Raw genomic sequence first — 14,622 nt, forward strand, 5'->3', positions numbered from 1 at the left:
GAGGTAGGCTATATAAAGCCTTGGGGAGGCCCTAGGGCCTCCATTTGACCCCTATCGCTCTCGCCCTTCTTCTTTTCGCCACCATCGTTGTTGTCCTCAAGCTTTTCGAGCATTCTTGATGCTTATCGGCGAGTTTTGCGGCGGATTTCTCTCCTTCATCTTCGGTTTCCGGTCACTCGGAGTGTTATTTTTCTTTTCATTTTTTTTCTTCTCTTTTCTTTGATTTTCCGTGAGCAAGGCAATAGGATTGCCTGCGAGAGTTCTTGAGCCCAACGTTGGTCCATCCCGAACTCGGGCTTCTTTGGATGTAGAGGTCGAGCTCGAGGTGGACCACGGTCCGATCGGAGTCGGCTGGAGTGTGACTAAAGAGGAGCTGGGCCTGATTCGGGCTCGGTTCTTCTTCTTACGAGAGTTCTCTCTTGAGCTCCTAGGGCCTGGGGTTCGGGTCACCAACTCTCCACGAGGTCGGATTGGGGCGTATGTGGAGACGCTCCGAGCCGGGCTATGGTTCTCTCTTCATGGATTTGTGAACGAGCTTCTGGCGACCTATCATCTTGTTCCTATGCAGCTCGCTCCAAATTCATGGAGAATGATCATTGGCTTTCTCTGTCTTTGTCTGGCTCATGATCTCCCCACCTCGGTAAACGTCTTTCAGAATTGCTTTATTTTAAAAGCTTGCCTTGCAGACAAAGGGTCGTGGTACTTCTCTTTTTGAGGAGGCCGCATACTCTTTCGAGTTGTCTCTTCCTCTATTCATTGGTGGAAGGATAAATTCTTTTTTCTCTTCGAGCGGTCGTGGGGGTTCGACCCGACCTAAGACTCGCGGGTGACCACGGCGAACAACAAAGCCCCCAAATTGTCACGGTCCGAGCAGGAGATTCTCGATAGGCTACTCGGACTAGGAGGAGCCTCGAAGCTTCGTAAGCTGCTCAACGAGGAGGGCCTGTTAAACGTTGGCCTGAGCTCGGCTCATCCCGAGGGTAAGGGCGACGCGGTCATTGTTCTTTCTTTTCTCCTTTCTCATACTTGATTCTCATTAAGGCTTCTTCGACCTTGGCTCAAGAAGAGTGCTAGTGTATCAGTATAGCACTCTTGCAAACCTTCTTTGCAATTGTTTATCATGAATAATATATATTGATCTATTTTACCTTTTCGGTGAACTTACTTTTTTGAAACCTTAACTTTGCATCCTTTTACTAGCATATAAGGTCCCCATCATGTGCTCATCCTAATTTGTGGATAGGTACTTTGGCTAACATCAAATGTTACATGCACTTAAATCAATTTTTGTAAAAGAGGCTTGCAAAACTTTTAAAAACAATAAAATTTTCAAATTAAAATTTTGAAAAATAAATAAGTTATGAAAGATATTATGCAAGAATAATTAGCTTTTAGAACACTTCGTGCCTATTCATCTGTTTGACTTCTGCCGATGATTAATCTTTATATATTTAAAGAATTTTATAGTTAGTCTTTGACATATAGTTAAATTTGCCATGGACTGGATCAAGGACTAAAGCATAAAATGACCATGAAACAAAAAAAATAGAAACATTGTTTTTCATTAAGAAGAACCAAACATGAAATGGCAATTGATTTAGGGGATGGATATCAATTTTTATATGATTGTCTATGAAATTTTGTGTCATGTGTCGCTAACTCAACATTTGTTCGCACATTTAATTTATAGATGCATGTATAGATCTAGCATTTTCGTGACCATTCTTCGTAACAATCAATCTTATATAGCATTAACTAGAATAACTTTGTTTTATCCTTATTCTCATTTCTAATAAATTTGGTGCCTAAATATGGTACCCTATCCTACAACCTTACACTAATCCATGAGACCCATCCGGCCATTCCATTGGCTGGTCTCAAAAAGTTCTTTAGAGTCCTTACACTAGTCCAAGAACTCCTTTAAGATTAGAAATAAATTACACTTCCATCTAATAATTTAAAAATTTGAACTTATTCTCTAAGATTTAGTTTTATCCAATACTTTAATTCATAACTTAATAGAACATTAATTAAACCATTAATTTTAAATAGAATCAAATATTGTATTAAAAAAATTTAAAATGATCAAAATAGCTTTAAATGATATAACAACTATTTTCCCTTAAGAGTAATTTTCATCTTTTATATAAAATAAATAATTTTATTAATACTGTTAATTTAATTGGTTGTGCGTGTAGTTTTTATAAATTATTTGGATGCCGATGTACTAAGTATAAATTTCAGAAGAATATTTTTTTTATTTATTAAAAAATAATAGAAAACAACTTGATATAACAGTTATTTTTTTTAAAAAAAAAGAAAATTTAAAAAATCTTTAGCCATGAATAGCTGGATGTGCCCGGAAAGCTGTTCCGTTTCTGTAGGGGCGGTTTGGTGTAGTTTATAATTTCAAGCCATTCCCGCTCTCGTCCGTGGACACGATAGATCTTTTTGACTGTTTCAGCCCACCCACACACACACACACACACACACACACACACACACAACGTTTCCCTTTCTTTTGGTAAAAAAGAAAACGTTTCCCTAATCAAGGCCCCAAAAAAGAAACGATTCCTCCTCTTTTGGTAAAAAAAAAACGTTTCCCTAATCCCCGCAGTTAGTCAAAAGGTGCAAGGCCCCCAAAAGAAACGTTTCCCTAATCCCCGCAGTTAGCAAAAGTCGGTGCAAGTGACAACTGTTAACAGTCTCTCACCGAGAGCCACGTGTAGCAAAGAAACTAATCACACGTGCTATCTAAGACACTCCCCTATCTAGTCCCCAGAGAGTTCTAGACCAGATAAAAGTGTTGTCAAAGCCGGTTTACGATCCGGTTTTTGACAAGTTTGGGAATAGAATCGGGGAGCATATCAGTTTGCCCTTCCGCAACCGACTCGGACGTAGTTGGGGGCCGTTTCCCTTTCTTGCGTTTCCCCCCTCGCGCTCGATGGCGTCCTATAAATACGCCGCGAGGGTATTGATGGATTTCTCCCCGATCACCGGCTTCTCTTTTCTGCCTTCGTATCCTCTCTCTCTGTCATGGAGCTATCTTTCGTTTTGTTTCTCACCCCCCTCTCTGAGCCATTCTTCCCTTCTTTTCGGTTATTTTGAGCTCTCTTGCGTTTTGTTTCCTTTGTTTTTCTTTGTTGGTTAATGTGACTTTTCTTCATGGAGACGTACTGAAATCTGTTCGGGTCTTCATTTCTTTTGATACCTTATTCTTGAATCCGTACTCTTCTTTCTTGTTTTGGGCGTTGGGCTCTTCCTCTTCTTTCGAACACTTCTTGCGCGCCAGAACTCCGATGGTATGTTTCTGCTCAATGGTTTTCCTTTCATTTTCGTTTCCCTCTCTGTTTTGTGTTTAATTTTTTTAATATGGTTTAAGTTGTTTTGCACTTCTTTGAAGTTGTAATGTGTATTTTTTTCGTGGAATCTGGATAGGGTTCGCTGTTTTGATTCTCTAGGTCTTTTTTTTTTCTTTTTTGTTTGCGTGTTTTTTTTTGTTTGTTGATAGGTGTTTAGATATGGTAGGGGAAGACATGTGAAAGAAATTATGGGCTTTTGGAGGCAGCAGTATTATCTACTTATCGATATCGATAACATGTTGGGGATATTAGAGTTTTATAAATGTTGTAGTATGTGCAAGTGTAAGTAGTAGGTTAGTGATGGCTAGAATTTTTATGTGATCCGGCCAGGGAAAAGGAAGGATTTGTTTCAACCTGCTGAAAATTTTCAAATAATATATGAGCAATAAAATTTTACTTTCTCTCGTTTTAGTGGATGGAAAGTGGAGTCTATGATCTATGATTTCACTCTTTCTATTCCCGTTCTTCAAAATCATGATATATGTTCGCTATTTATATTATAAACTGTTGTTTTTTTGAGTCAGATACTTTTTTTTAAATAGAAGAGGAAAATTTGTAAGTTTTCAACTATTCAATAGAGATCCATTTTCTTTCTTTACTTTGGATTCCATTTCTAGTTAGAATAGGATGAAAAAATTTCTAAGAAGTCCAATCCAAATTAGGTTAGATTTCTTTCCTAATTAAAAGGTATAAATTACAAAATTAAAAAATTTCATATGTTTTTTAATTTGGGTAGAAACTAGTTCTTGACTCTCACATTGTTTCCATTTCAGTTGCATTGTCATATTCTTTCTGGATTAGAAGTTATAGCTTCCTGTGGATTTGGTACTTGACCAAGTCTTGGTTGTGATGGATCTTGCTTCTACAGTTTGTTCAGATTTATCCAAAATGGTTAGATTGGTCCATAGATCATCCTGTATCATTATGACTTCAACAGGATTTAATATGAGGAAATGGAGTTTTGTTGATTGAGGGCAAAGTGTTGGGGAATTGATAGAGACTGTATAGAATGCATGTGATTTGTCAACGATGTTCTAGGTACATTTGAGATGGACTGTTTAAGATCTTGTGGATTCTTGAATTTTTGTAAGTAGTAGACAGTCAATGTTGTTTTCTGTTTTCAACAAAAGTTTAAGTTTTAGAAAATGAAGTTTCATCAATTCAGGACCAAGTGTTAGGCAATCGTTTGAGATCATATAAGTTGTGTAAGATTTTCTGAACTGTTTTGAATATGTTCGAGATGGATCGATTGAAATGGTATGGATTTTGGATTTTTAACGAGTGAAAGTAATAGGTTGTCACTGTTGATGCGGGATTTACACCCCGTCACCAGCAGAGCCCACACACCAGCCGAGCAGCAGAAGAGAGAGTGTCCCCCAGAAGGTATTGTCCGCTTTGGGTCCGATTCGGGGGTCGAGCGTACCCGGAGCCCTCCTCACGGCGCCTCACGGTTTTGCCCCACAAAAGGCGCCTCCTTAGGGAAGGGTGATTGAGCCCCCCATTATATGGCACAGACCTTCCTGCTATACGGCCGATGTGGGACTAAATTCGGGAAACCCCCCGTAACACAGCCCCCCCAGCGGGGAGGTCCTGTGCCCGGGTCGGCTCCTTGCTGGATAGGCGGAGGGCCGAGGCCCTCCTTCTAGCGCCATCTGATGCGGGATTTACACCCCATCACCAGCAGAGCCCACACACCAGCCGAGCAGCAGAAGAGAGAGTGTCCCCCAGAAGGTATTGTCCACTTTGGGTCCGATTCGGGGGTCAAGCGTACCCGGAGCCCTTCTCACGGCGCCTCACGGTTTTGCCCCACAAAAGGCGCCTCCTTAGGGAAGGGTGATTGAGCCCCCCATTATATGGCACAGACCTTCCCGCTACACGGCCGATGTGGGACTAAATTCGGGGAACCCCCCGTAACAACTGTGTTGGGCTTTTATGGTTTCAATAGTATCTAAGAGATAAGAGATTGAGTTTGATTAATTGATGACAAAGCGTCGGAGAATCCATTGAGATTGTATTTGACAGTGCCAGGGATCGATTAAGATAGTTTAGGTTGTTGGATTTTTATGGACTTGGTGGAAAGAGATGTGGCAAGATATCACATGGTAGAGAGATGAAAGAAAATTTGGAAAGCCTGTTTATAAATAGGCAAAGGAGGATTCATAAGTTTGATTCTAAATAGTAGGGATAAGGACACGGTTTGTAAAATATAGGGTGAAGGATTTATGCAGAATTTGTGTTGGGCGATAAATTGATGAAGAATTGATAGAGACAATACGAAGATGTGAAACATTGATTCAGAGGGGTTGCAGTAAGGAAGGGTACTTCAATTTTTGTCACTATTTTCACTAAAATAATAAAAATCTCATAGTGTCGTGTTAACGGTTTTGCTTGAGCATTACTAAGCATGGCACTAACACCTTTCCAATAAAGTTTGGCATTGAATCACTTAAGGTTGTAAGCCCCTGACCAAACTGTATAAGAAAAAGATGTTGATTGTATTAGTAAAAAGTGGATTGTAATACTCCAAGACTCTTATAGGTAGCAATTTATTTTATGACCAAAATCAAGAAAGTATGAGATATGTGTTCGAGTGGTTCAACATAGACACAGTAGTGTATAATTGATTAGGAACAATTTTGGATAAAATTAGATGCTGCTTGTATACTATTTGAATAGGATGCTACATCAGTATCATACCTTTTGATGTGAAACCAGCAACAGTGTGAGTGTTGGATGCCAAAACCATATCTATGGGTATGCACCAGCCATAGGTCGTACAGTGTATGCCACTGCATACAAATGGTACCATACTGGTGCACATCGAAAATTTTCGTTTCTTTTGATGATTTTAGTTTCAATACATATTGTTGGTACTTATACTAAGTACTGTGTCATATCATGTATCAGTAGGAGATCCGTAGGCTGGTACTGATCTACCGTATCATACCATACAGAATTATATTGGTACACCAAAAATATGTATAGTTTTTTGTTTCAAAGTTTTGATCTTTCTTTTATTTAGTTTAGTGAAAATAGGGTTTAGTGAGTTCATTTTTGATGTTTAGATGTAATATACTTTAATTTTCTTCATTACATGTCTAAAGAATCGCGTGACTATATGTACATGTTAAATTAACTAAGTGTAATATTGAAAATGGAAATATTTGTATAAAAAAATTGAAATGCAACGTAAGTTTGTTTATTCAATTCCAAGGTTGGAACTGCTGTGTTTGATGCCTCATACCTTTTGGATGTCTGGCATTAGATGATTTTAAACGTATGATTAGTTTTGGAGGATTAAATATATACATCCATGTTTCTGTTGCATATTACAACCATACTTGCATTGCAGTTGTTTCTTACAATACATGGTTTGGATTTAAGCGTAGCCCTCAAGCAAGGTTGACAACTGTTCTAGTCTCTGCATTCTATAAGGTTCAGGCATTAATATCTTGTTTCATAAATCGTATTTGTCCTCTTGCGTATGTTAGATATTTTCTAACAATTTGATAGAAGGAATTAACAATGTGAATGCTGAATTTTTATCTTTCCTTGATTGTAGGCAACTGTTTGTCAGAAATGTGGTGTTACAGGTTACTCAGAGCTTTTAGTTCACTGCAGTAGTTGCAAGATTGCTGCCGAGCATCGGTATGATGCCAATCTTTACACAATGTTCAATTCATGTGATGTATCTTTTGGTTTTTATAAGATGAACCACTGATGATGTTCCAGATATTGCCTGGACAAGATACCAGACAGTGATGTACTACAAGTGCATTGGTTGTGTGAGCAGTGCAAAGCTAGGATTCACAAATTAGCTTCTCTTAGCAAGCCTAAACACAGAAGCAGCAGGATATGGAGGAAACACAAACATAACGATATTTGTAGAAACGAATATGGACATCGGGGGACACCACGTGCTGTAAAATCCCCTTTAAGCTTGAGGTCTCAGAATGAAAATTTTAGTGGCTTGCAAGATACAGAAAGAAGTGGATCTCATGAGTCCATCAGACTACCTTCCAGTCCCAATGTAGCAAGTGCTTTAAAAATTGACCAGGCATGTGCTGGTTTGCTGCAGAAGGAAATTCAGAACCTTGTGCATTCATCTAACAAGTCTGTCAGGGATGACAAGTCAAGATCAAGAATACACAGATGGCGATCGATCCTAACCAAAGATGAAGTAGATGATGAGAATTGTAGGCATTCATCTAGCAAAGTTATTGAAGGCGAGAAGCCAGAAAGCAGGCGTCGACGATTTTTCTTAACCAAGGACCAAGATGAAGCTTTGCCATCATCAAGAAATGCTCAAGATATCGCTATCAAGTCAAAAGTACAAATTAGTGCTGCTGATGAAGCTTTGAACGAGTTGCAGAATGGTTCTCTGAATGCATCCAAATCTCAAGCAAGGATGCAAGCCAAAACTCATGACGTCGAAAGGAATATTTCTGGTCACCAGATGTTTATTGATCGTCAAATTTATGAACTTGTACGACCCATGATCGTCTGTGTTTGGAGGTTAGTGATATTCTGGGATGCTAGTAAATATTGGGCTTTGTCTATTAAATTATTTATTAGCTTTTTGAGGTTCGCCAACTCCGTACTGGTGCTAGTGGTATGGTACGGAGTTTTTTGGCTTATCGAGGGTCAGTACACCACCTCTACTGATATCGAATAGGTACGGTACGGTACACCTAGTACCATTTGATACGGTACGGTATATTCGGTACCGTTTGGTACGGTACGACATACCATGCTTTTGACATATTTGCAAACTTGAGAATTTGCTTTAGATGCTTATGTACCTTTTCTTAATGTCTTTTTCCTCATTGACAGTGGATGCTTTGAAATTTGTAATGAAGCTTATGGTCCTATTAAAGCACATTTATCGAACAAAGCATGTGAGAAAGTTTGCATTACTGCAGCAAAATTGCCACCGGTGCTTCAAATGGCAAAGTTGTCAAAGTTGGAGGCATGGCCAAGAAGCTTCAAAAATTCACCACCTATGGGGGGCAACATTGCTCTTTATTTTTTTCCACACAATACAAGGTATTGGGATCGGCTTTCTTTCAAAAGGATAATGCAATTTAATGTTCTGAAATCTAGTTCTACTTGGCTATATATTTCAGGGCAAAATTGATGCTTGATCGTTTGCTGTGTGATGTCATTAGCAAGGATCTTGTGCTCAAAGTTGTATTGAATGAAGCTGAGCTGCTTATCTTCCCATCTATTATATTGCCAGAAGTTTACCATAGTAAGTACCAACTGTAGCATTTAAGTGTTCCTGCTTGTTAATTTCATGTAATGTTTTTCTTTCCTGAGGTGTACATCTTACATTTTTCTGTGTAGTGAAATAAGAAATCCAAAAGTATAGATAAAAATCTTATCATGAATAATTCTTATGAAAATTGTGCACAATTATTTAGGAACAATAAATATTTTCATAAGAAAATGGTACTTTTGCTTATCAGGAGCACAGATTTTAAGTGTCGTTTATTTCTTTTTTGGGAAACAAATAAAAATAAAAAAGTTTAGTTTGTGTTTGATGAAAATAATCATGTATGTATCTTCTCTTTCAATTGTTCCTTTTGATGAGGATAGCAAATAGCCTAGGTTTTTGATAATCTCTAGTGCGGGTGGTATTTTAATCCGCCCCATCAGTATGACCCAACCCAACCCTAATAGAGCGGGTTTTAATCGACTTGTCTAGAGTTAGCATAAAGGCAGGTCTTTATATTAAAACCAAGGATTGAACCGGGATCGTACTGGTCTGCACCTGGTTCGAACTGAATCAAACTGGTTGGCCCGGTTCGGCAATTATTGGTCCTTATTTTTTATTTTTTTTAGGAAAGAACACATGTCTAGAGACCTAAAGGCGACGAGATTGAGTATCAACACAAACTCTTTTGTTTGCCAAAATAGGAGCCTGACCTCAAATATCAGAATCAATTATCATTATGGGGCTCTCTTTCAAACTTTTTCTTTAAGTTTAAGTATCATTTGATATTTTTTAGATATTTTTTTGATGTTTTTTGATGTTTCTATGAATCTGGTTTAAGCTAGATGATGCATCTTATTGCTTTAAAGTGATACAAATTATAAAATAGACAATATAAAATATCTTCAAATCAAGATATAATCAATTATATACTTTTAAAGTCCAACAAACATATATAATGATATCTAAAATTGGATCGAGTGGCGATGCATCTCGTAGATATTTGGATTATCAGCATAATCAGGAGGCACATCAACCCATCCCTTTATCCAAGCGGCGTGTAGTCTTGTATGTTCATCCCATAAAGAACGTGCATTGGGCTATAAGCATTTTTGGATCTTTCACTGAAGCTCTGGTTCTGAGAGGTGACTTCTGGTTGAAATACGGTTGTGGAGGGGCCCATTTGAATATACCAGTAACAAAATCCGACCCGTGAGATGCTCCGGGCTGCGTAAGGTAATGGCCACCAGAATATGCCTCAGACGCACCATATCTGTATCCGTATGAGTCATAGACTGTATGTAGCTGTGGATAATAGAATTTAGTATACAACTCAAAATCTGATACGTCCATGAATCCTACTCCACGTGCGAGATCATCTGCAACTGTATCGTGTCCCCCTAAACGACCTTGAGAAGCCCGTCTCCTATATACAATCGTATCCTCGCGGGCTCTCTATCAGGTTGTGTACCATGGTTTTTATTTTGTGTAGCATGCGTAAACTGAGACTCACCAGTATATTGAAGACCATCTTTCGGCTGTCTTATAAGCAGTGGTCTTCTGTCCTCCACTCCCTCTATGGCTAGCAGACCCATGACCACCAGAACCGTCATCGCTGCTGCTCTTGGACTCGACACTCCCTTGGGGCTTTTTGTTTTTTTTTTGGTTTGCTGGGTAGCTGCCTTCTTACCTTTCGTGCCCTTCTCTGCCTAACTATGTCGCTCTCTTGACCGAGTCGATCGGTTACCGTAATATTCTCGTCTGAGCATCTCTTGATCATCTCTTAAAGAGGATGTCTCGAGCAAGAAAAAAGTAGGTGACTGGCTTCCATATGGTTGTGGCTGATCAGCTGTAGGAATGCGTGAAATATTGCTCTGAGCCCATTGCTCTGCATCGACTCTAGCCTCGCTGGCTATGAAGATGGCCGGTCGTGGAGGCGATTCTGGCTCGTCAGGCTTCTACTCCTGCTGTTGGCCATCGGCCGATCATAGGATTATCGTCATCATCGATGAAAGCTCTATGAATCAGATCTTCATACTTGAGCTTCACTTCCTTCTGAATTCACTTTAATCTCAACTGCAGATTGTAGTGGACATATACAAGGTCTTTGAGACGCTTCTGTGTCAAACAGTTCCTTAGCTTGCTATGGATGATGGGGAAAGTGGACTAATTGTGCTCACAGCCACTAGAGGAGATTGTTTGGGAGAGAATCTTGGTAGATATTTGCTTGAGATTTTTTGCGAACATTCTAAAATGAGTCCACCATTCAGCTGCAGAAACATTGAAGAAAAACAAATATTATTACATTTTAATAACCATTTAATGCTAGGTGAATGTCCTCCTAATGTGTAACATATCTGGACTCATAGTTGTCTTACTCACAACAGATGCTAGCTATTTAAAGCTGTTGCTGCCCTTTTTAAATAAATTGTTATGTGAAAAAGAACCGCGTTGTACTATGTTAATAGTAGAAGATACCGATATACTTACATATGCCAGTAAAGTTAAGTTACCTCTTTTAGAGATAGAGTCGCAACTTCTAGATCATACTCCTTGTAAATGACATTATGCAGAGCCGCCAGAAGTTCGTCATCCATTACCAATTTCAGGTATGTTGTACTGGAATCGGAGGTTCCGATAGTATGCTGCACATAGAGGAGATCGTCATAGTAAAATTATACAAGTATAGAAGCAGTCTAATTTTCAATGTTTTTGCTTACCTGCTAAATGCAAGTTCCTACCCATTTGGTAGTCCTACAGCCGCTCAATGATGTCGATTTACTTTTGGGAATAGGTTGGATTTGCCTCCATGATCCGAGCCTTTGCCCTTTCCATCATGTGATATAGGAAGCCTGTCTGGAGGTACCTCTCGCTATTCACAGTCCGCAACACTTCATATAATGGTTTGATAGCTTTCACTATCCCAATGGCCCATTGCCAAAATTCTGCCTCGTCGCCAAGTTTTCGATCCTGCTCTGTTCTGTGCTGTGCTGGGCATATCCGCTTTTTTGCCATTCGACATTGACAAATATCTGACGTAGGGCTGTTTTTTTCTCGAGAAGGCTATCAAGTGCAACGTAGTTGATATCAAACCATGTGACTCCTGATTTCAAAATCTCTCTCCCATGCAAACCTTCTCATTAGTGAAAGGACCTAGGTTTGGTTATAAATATACCCGGTGATGCTTTGTGTTGTTTCCACCGTATGCTGCAACCTACAGATCTTCGCAGTATTCATCAACATAAGGTCGACACAATGTGCAGCACATGGGTTCAGAAAATATGTGGCCACTGCTCCATCAAGATCTCTCCGACGGTCTTATACCGTGATTCATTATCAGTGACAACCTGCACAAAATTCTTCTCTCCTATCTGATCAATCATCTCTTCCATAAGTTAGAGGATGTACGTGGAGTTGTACACCCGATCCGAAGCATCAACCAATTTATGGAATAAAGTCTTCGTATCACAATATGTCAGAAAATTGATGCTCTGTCTGGTAGAACTGGCCCCACTATCACGTATCGCAATCAATCCATATATTAGTCACTTGCTCTTATAGGAGGCAATTCATTTCTCTAGCACCTTCTTATTACTGTCTAGAAGCTCACTGTAAATGTTCTTCGGGTCTAGAGGATCTACACCAGGATCGGCAACCTGTATAGAGAAAATGACAGACCTATAATTCGTATTGTCTGCTACATTCGTTGGAATGTGGTTGAAGTAGAACTGAGATCCAATAGTTTGCCATATATCCTTCTTCTTATTCTTCTTCAGCATTGAGTGAACCCCTCCTGCTTCGATTCTTTGCTAGAAAAGGCATGCAGATCTGAATCATTGATTTCCGCTCTTGGTGGAATTCTTCTGGATGACTTCTTTTGGCTACCAAAAGCACCTAGGATAGATTCAATTCGGCCACCGCCTCTGCTAACATCCTCCCTGACTGAGGTCCTCTACAACTTTGGATCTTGCCTGCTTCTCGCAGGACCGGAGCTTGACTTGTAGAACGAGGGCCCAAATCAAGCCCTATACTTGGCTGCCTCCTCCTACTGCTACTGATCATCCAGGCTTATTTAAATGGCAGCCTGAATTTGTGTCTCGTCATCTGGAGGGAAAGCCTCCTCTAACTCTCTGGAGTAATAAGAAGGTGGCGTTGTCGCTCGGCATTCCACCTCCTCTTTTCTGCCAGCCCTCTTCTTCGCTTTTTTGAAATTAGCGAGGTTCTTTCTCATCAGCAGTCGAACCTGTTTTAGGTATTTGGAGCAGTAGCTACATCGGAGTAATTACCAACCAAACGTTGCTTCAACTTGGTTACCCCTCCTCTCCTGAACTGCTGGTCGTACCAGTTGCATTGCCACTAGTGCCGGCCCTCCAGCATTTGCCCATGCTCCCAGCTAATATCACGCACTGGGAGGTTCTTTTTTCTTGATGGCTCCATTTCTACACCGGGTTGATCAAGTATACCACTTTATCAATTATTTAAAATTATAAAAAATATTAATACAAGGACGATAATTTTGCATTGTCAGTATACACATATCCATAGATTTACAACATATAAGAAATCAAGCCCAAATCGAAAAATTTGGCATGATCTCCTCTTATTTTATAATTTTTGAGCTATTTTTTCAAATCTCCTTAGAAAAAAAAAGGAAGAAGATAGGAAAAAGAAATCACACCCTAATTAGCCTTAGCTCTTCCTTTTGATAGCCTGAATCAATATTATTTGTGGATTTTGGAAAGAAAAGAACGCTCTCTTTGTCCTGAATCAATTTTTTGGATAGCTTGAATCAATTTTGAGAAGGCCTTGGCTTTTATAGCTGAACACGCAGGCCAAAAAGCCACAATGCGCACGCTGTGGCAAAATTAATCGGACTCGATGCGAACCGATCGGTTTCGGCCAGTACCAGCCGGTTTTGGTCGGAATTACTGTGGTTTCGGCCTTGTAGGGGGCGGAACCGGTTTTCATACATGAACCGACCCGGTCAGAGACCGGTTCGGCAATCCTTAATTAAAACCTGCAATGAATCTAGGGTAGGTGCAAGTAATAGCAATAGTTGTGCTGAATATAGAGCAATTCTATATAAGCCTTGATGATTATCATGATAGTGGAGAAAAAAGTATTGTGATATTTCACAAGAAAGATTAATCATGTGAAAGGCTACAAGGTATTCTTCTAATTTTGAAGAAATTGTTTTTATTAAATTATCTGCTAGTGTTATATCGCTGCATATTATTAATAACTTACCATGTTATGTATGGCTATGATATGCTTTATTAGGTGGCTTTTGGCCTACTCTACCTTATTTTTGAAAGTTTTCAAAACTTTGATACATAATGAAGGACTCAGCTAGTAATTCCTTCCAAGAATATGCTTGTCATTATATATTTTAAAGTATTAATATTTTTTTATTACTTCTCAGATTTGTGATATGGCCAAGCCTTTAAAGCGTTAAATTAGTCAGATTTTTTCTAACCAGTTATTAGCCAAGCCTCTAAACATGTTATGCACTTGAGGCATCATGTTCTCTAAACATGTTTATTTCCTTTCTATTTTGGAAAAAAAATTTTACATTGTATTTTTCCCAAAAAAAATCTGTGCCCCTTGCCTAAACATATATTTATTTGACTAGACTTGCTTTACACTTGATTTTTCGCCTACCACTTTCAAATTAGCTAACCATATTACGTTTTATTGTAGGATTCCAAGGAAGTTTCTATTTGTGGGGGGTGTTTAAGGGAAGGCAAGTTCCAGTCCATTGTGCACCAGCAAGTTGAAGCAAAAGGTGACTTTGGAGATGAAGATTCCTGTCGCTGTACATTCAAGAGAGCAGTTACATTATCAATCCACTAGGAAGTGCTCATCATTGTTTCCAATACGAGTGGAGGACTTTCAATGTATAATCTAGCGTGGGGAGGGAAGCTGTAAAGCTTTCTTGTACCCAATACAGTTTCTGAACTTTTGCGACTATCGTTCTAACAGGAATTTTTATTATGGCTCTGATCTAAGTTCGCATATGATGCTGGCGATGAATTGTGAACACGC

At 39.2% G+C, this 14,622-nt stretch overlaps 1 protein-coding gene across 1 annotated transcript; it reads left to right on the forward strand.

The window, feature by feature from the left end:
• Positions 1-2,981: 2,981 nt before the first annotated feature.
• Positions 2,982-14,592, forward strand: LOC103714318 (uncharacterized). Its single transcript, XM_039133267.3, has 6 exons — positions 2,982-3,302; positions 6,925-7,010; positions 7,095-7,877; positions 8,196-8,408; positions 8,489-8,613; positions 14,278-14,592. Exons 1-6 carry the CDS (start codon positions 3,300-3,302, stop codon positions 14,352-14,354), a joined length of 1,287 nt encoding a protein of 428 aa, XP_038989195.3. The 5' UTR covers positions 2,982-3,299; the 3' UTR covers positions 14,355-14,592.
• Positions 14,593-14,622: the final 30 nt, after the last annotated feature.

The sequence above is a fragment of the Phoenix dactylifera genome, chromosome 4, assembly GCF_051530095.1.
Source record: "Phoenix dactylifera cultivar Ajwa chromosome 4, Ajwa_hap1_PhDact_Kaust_v1.1, whole genome shotgun sequence".
Taxonomy (NCBI): Eukaryota; Viridiplantae; Streptophyta; class Magnoliopsida; order Arecales; family Arecaceae; genus Phoenix; species Phoenix dactylifera.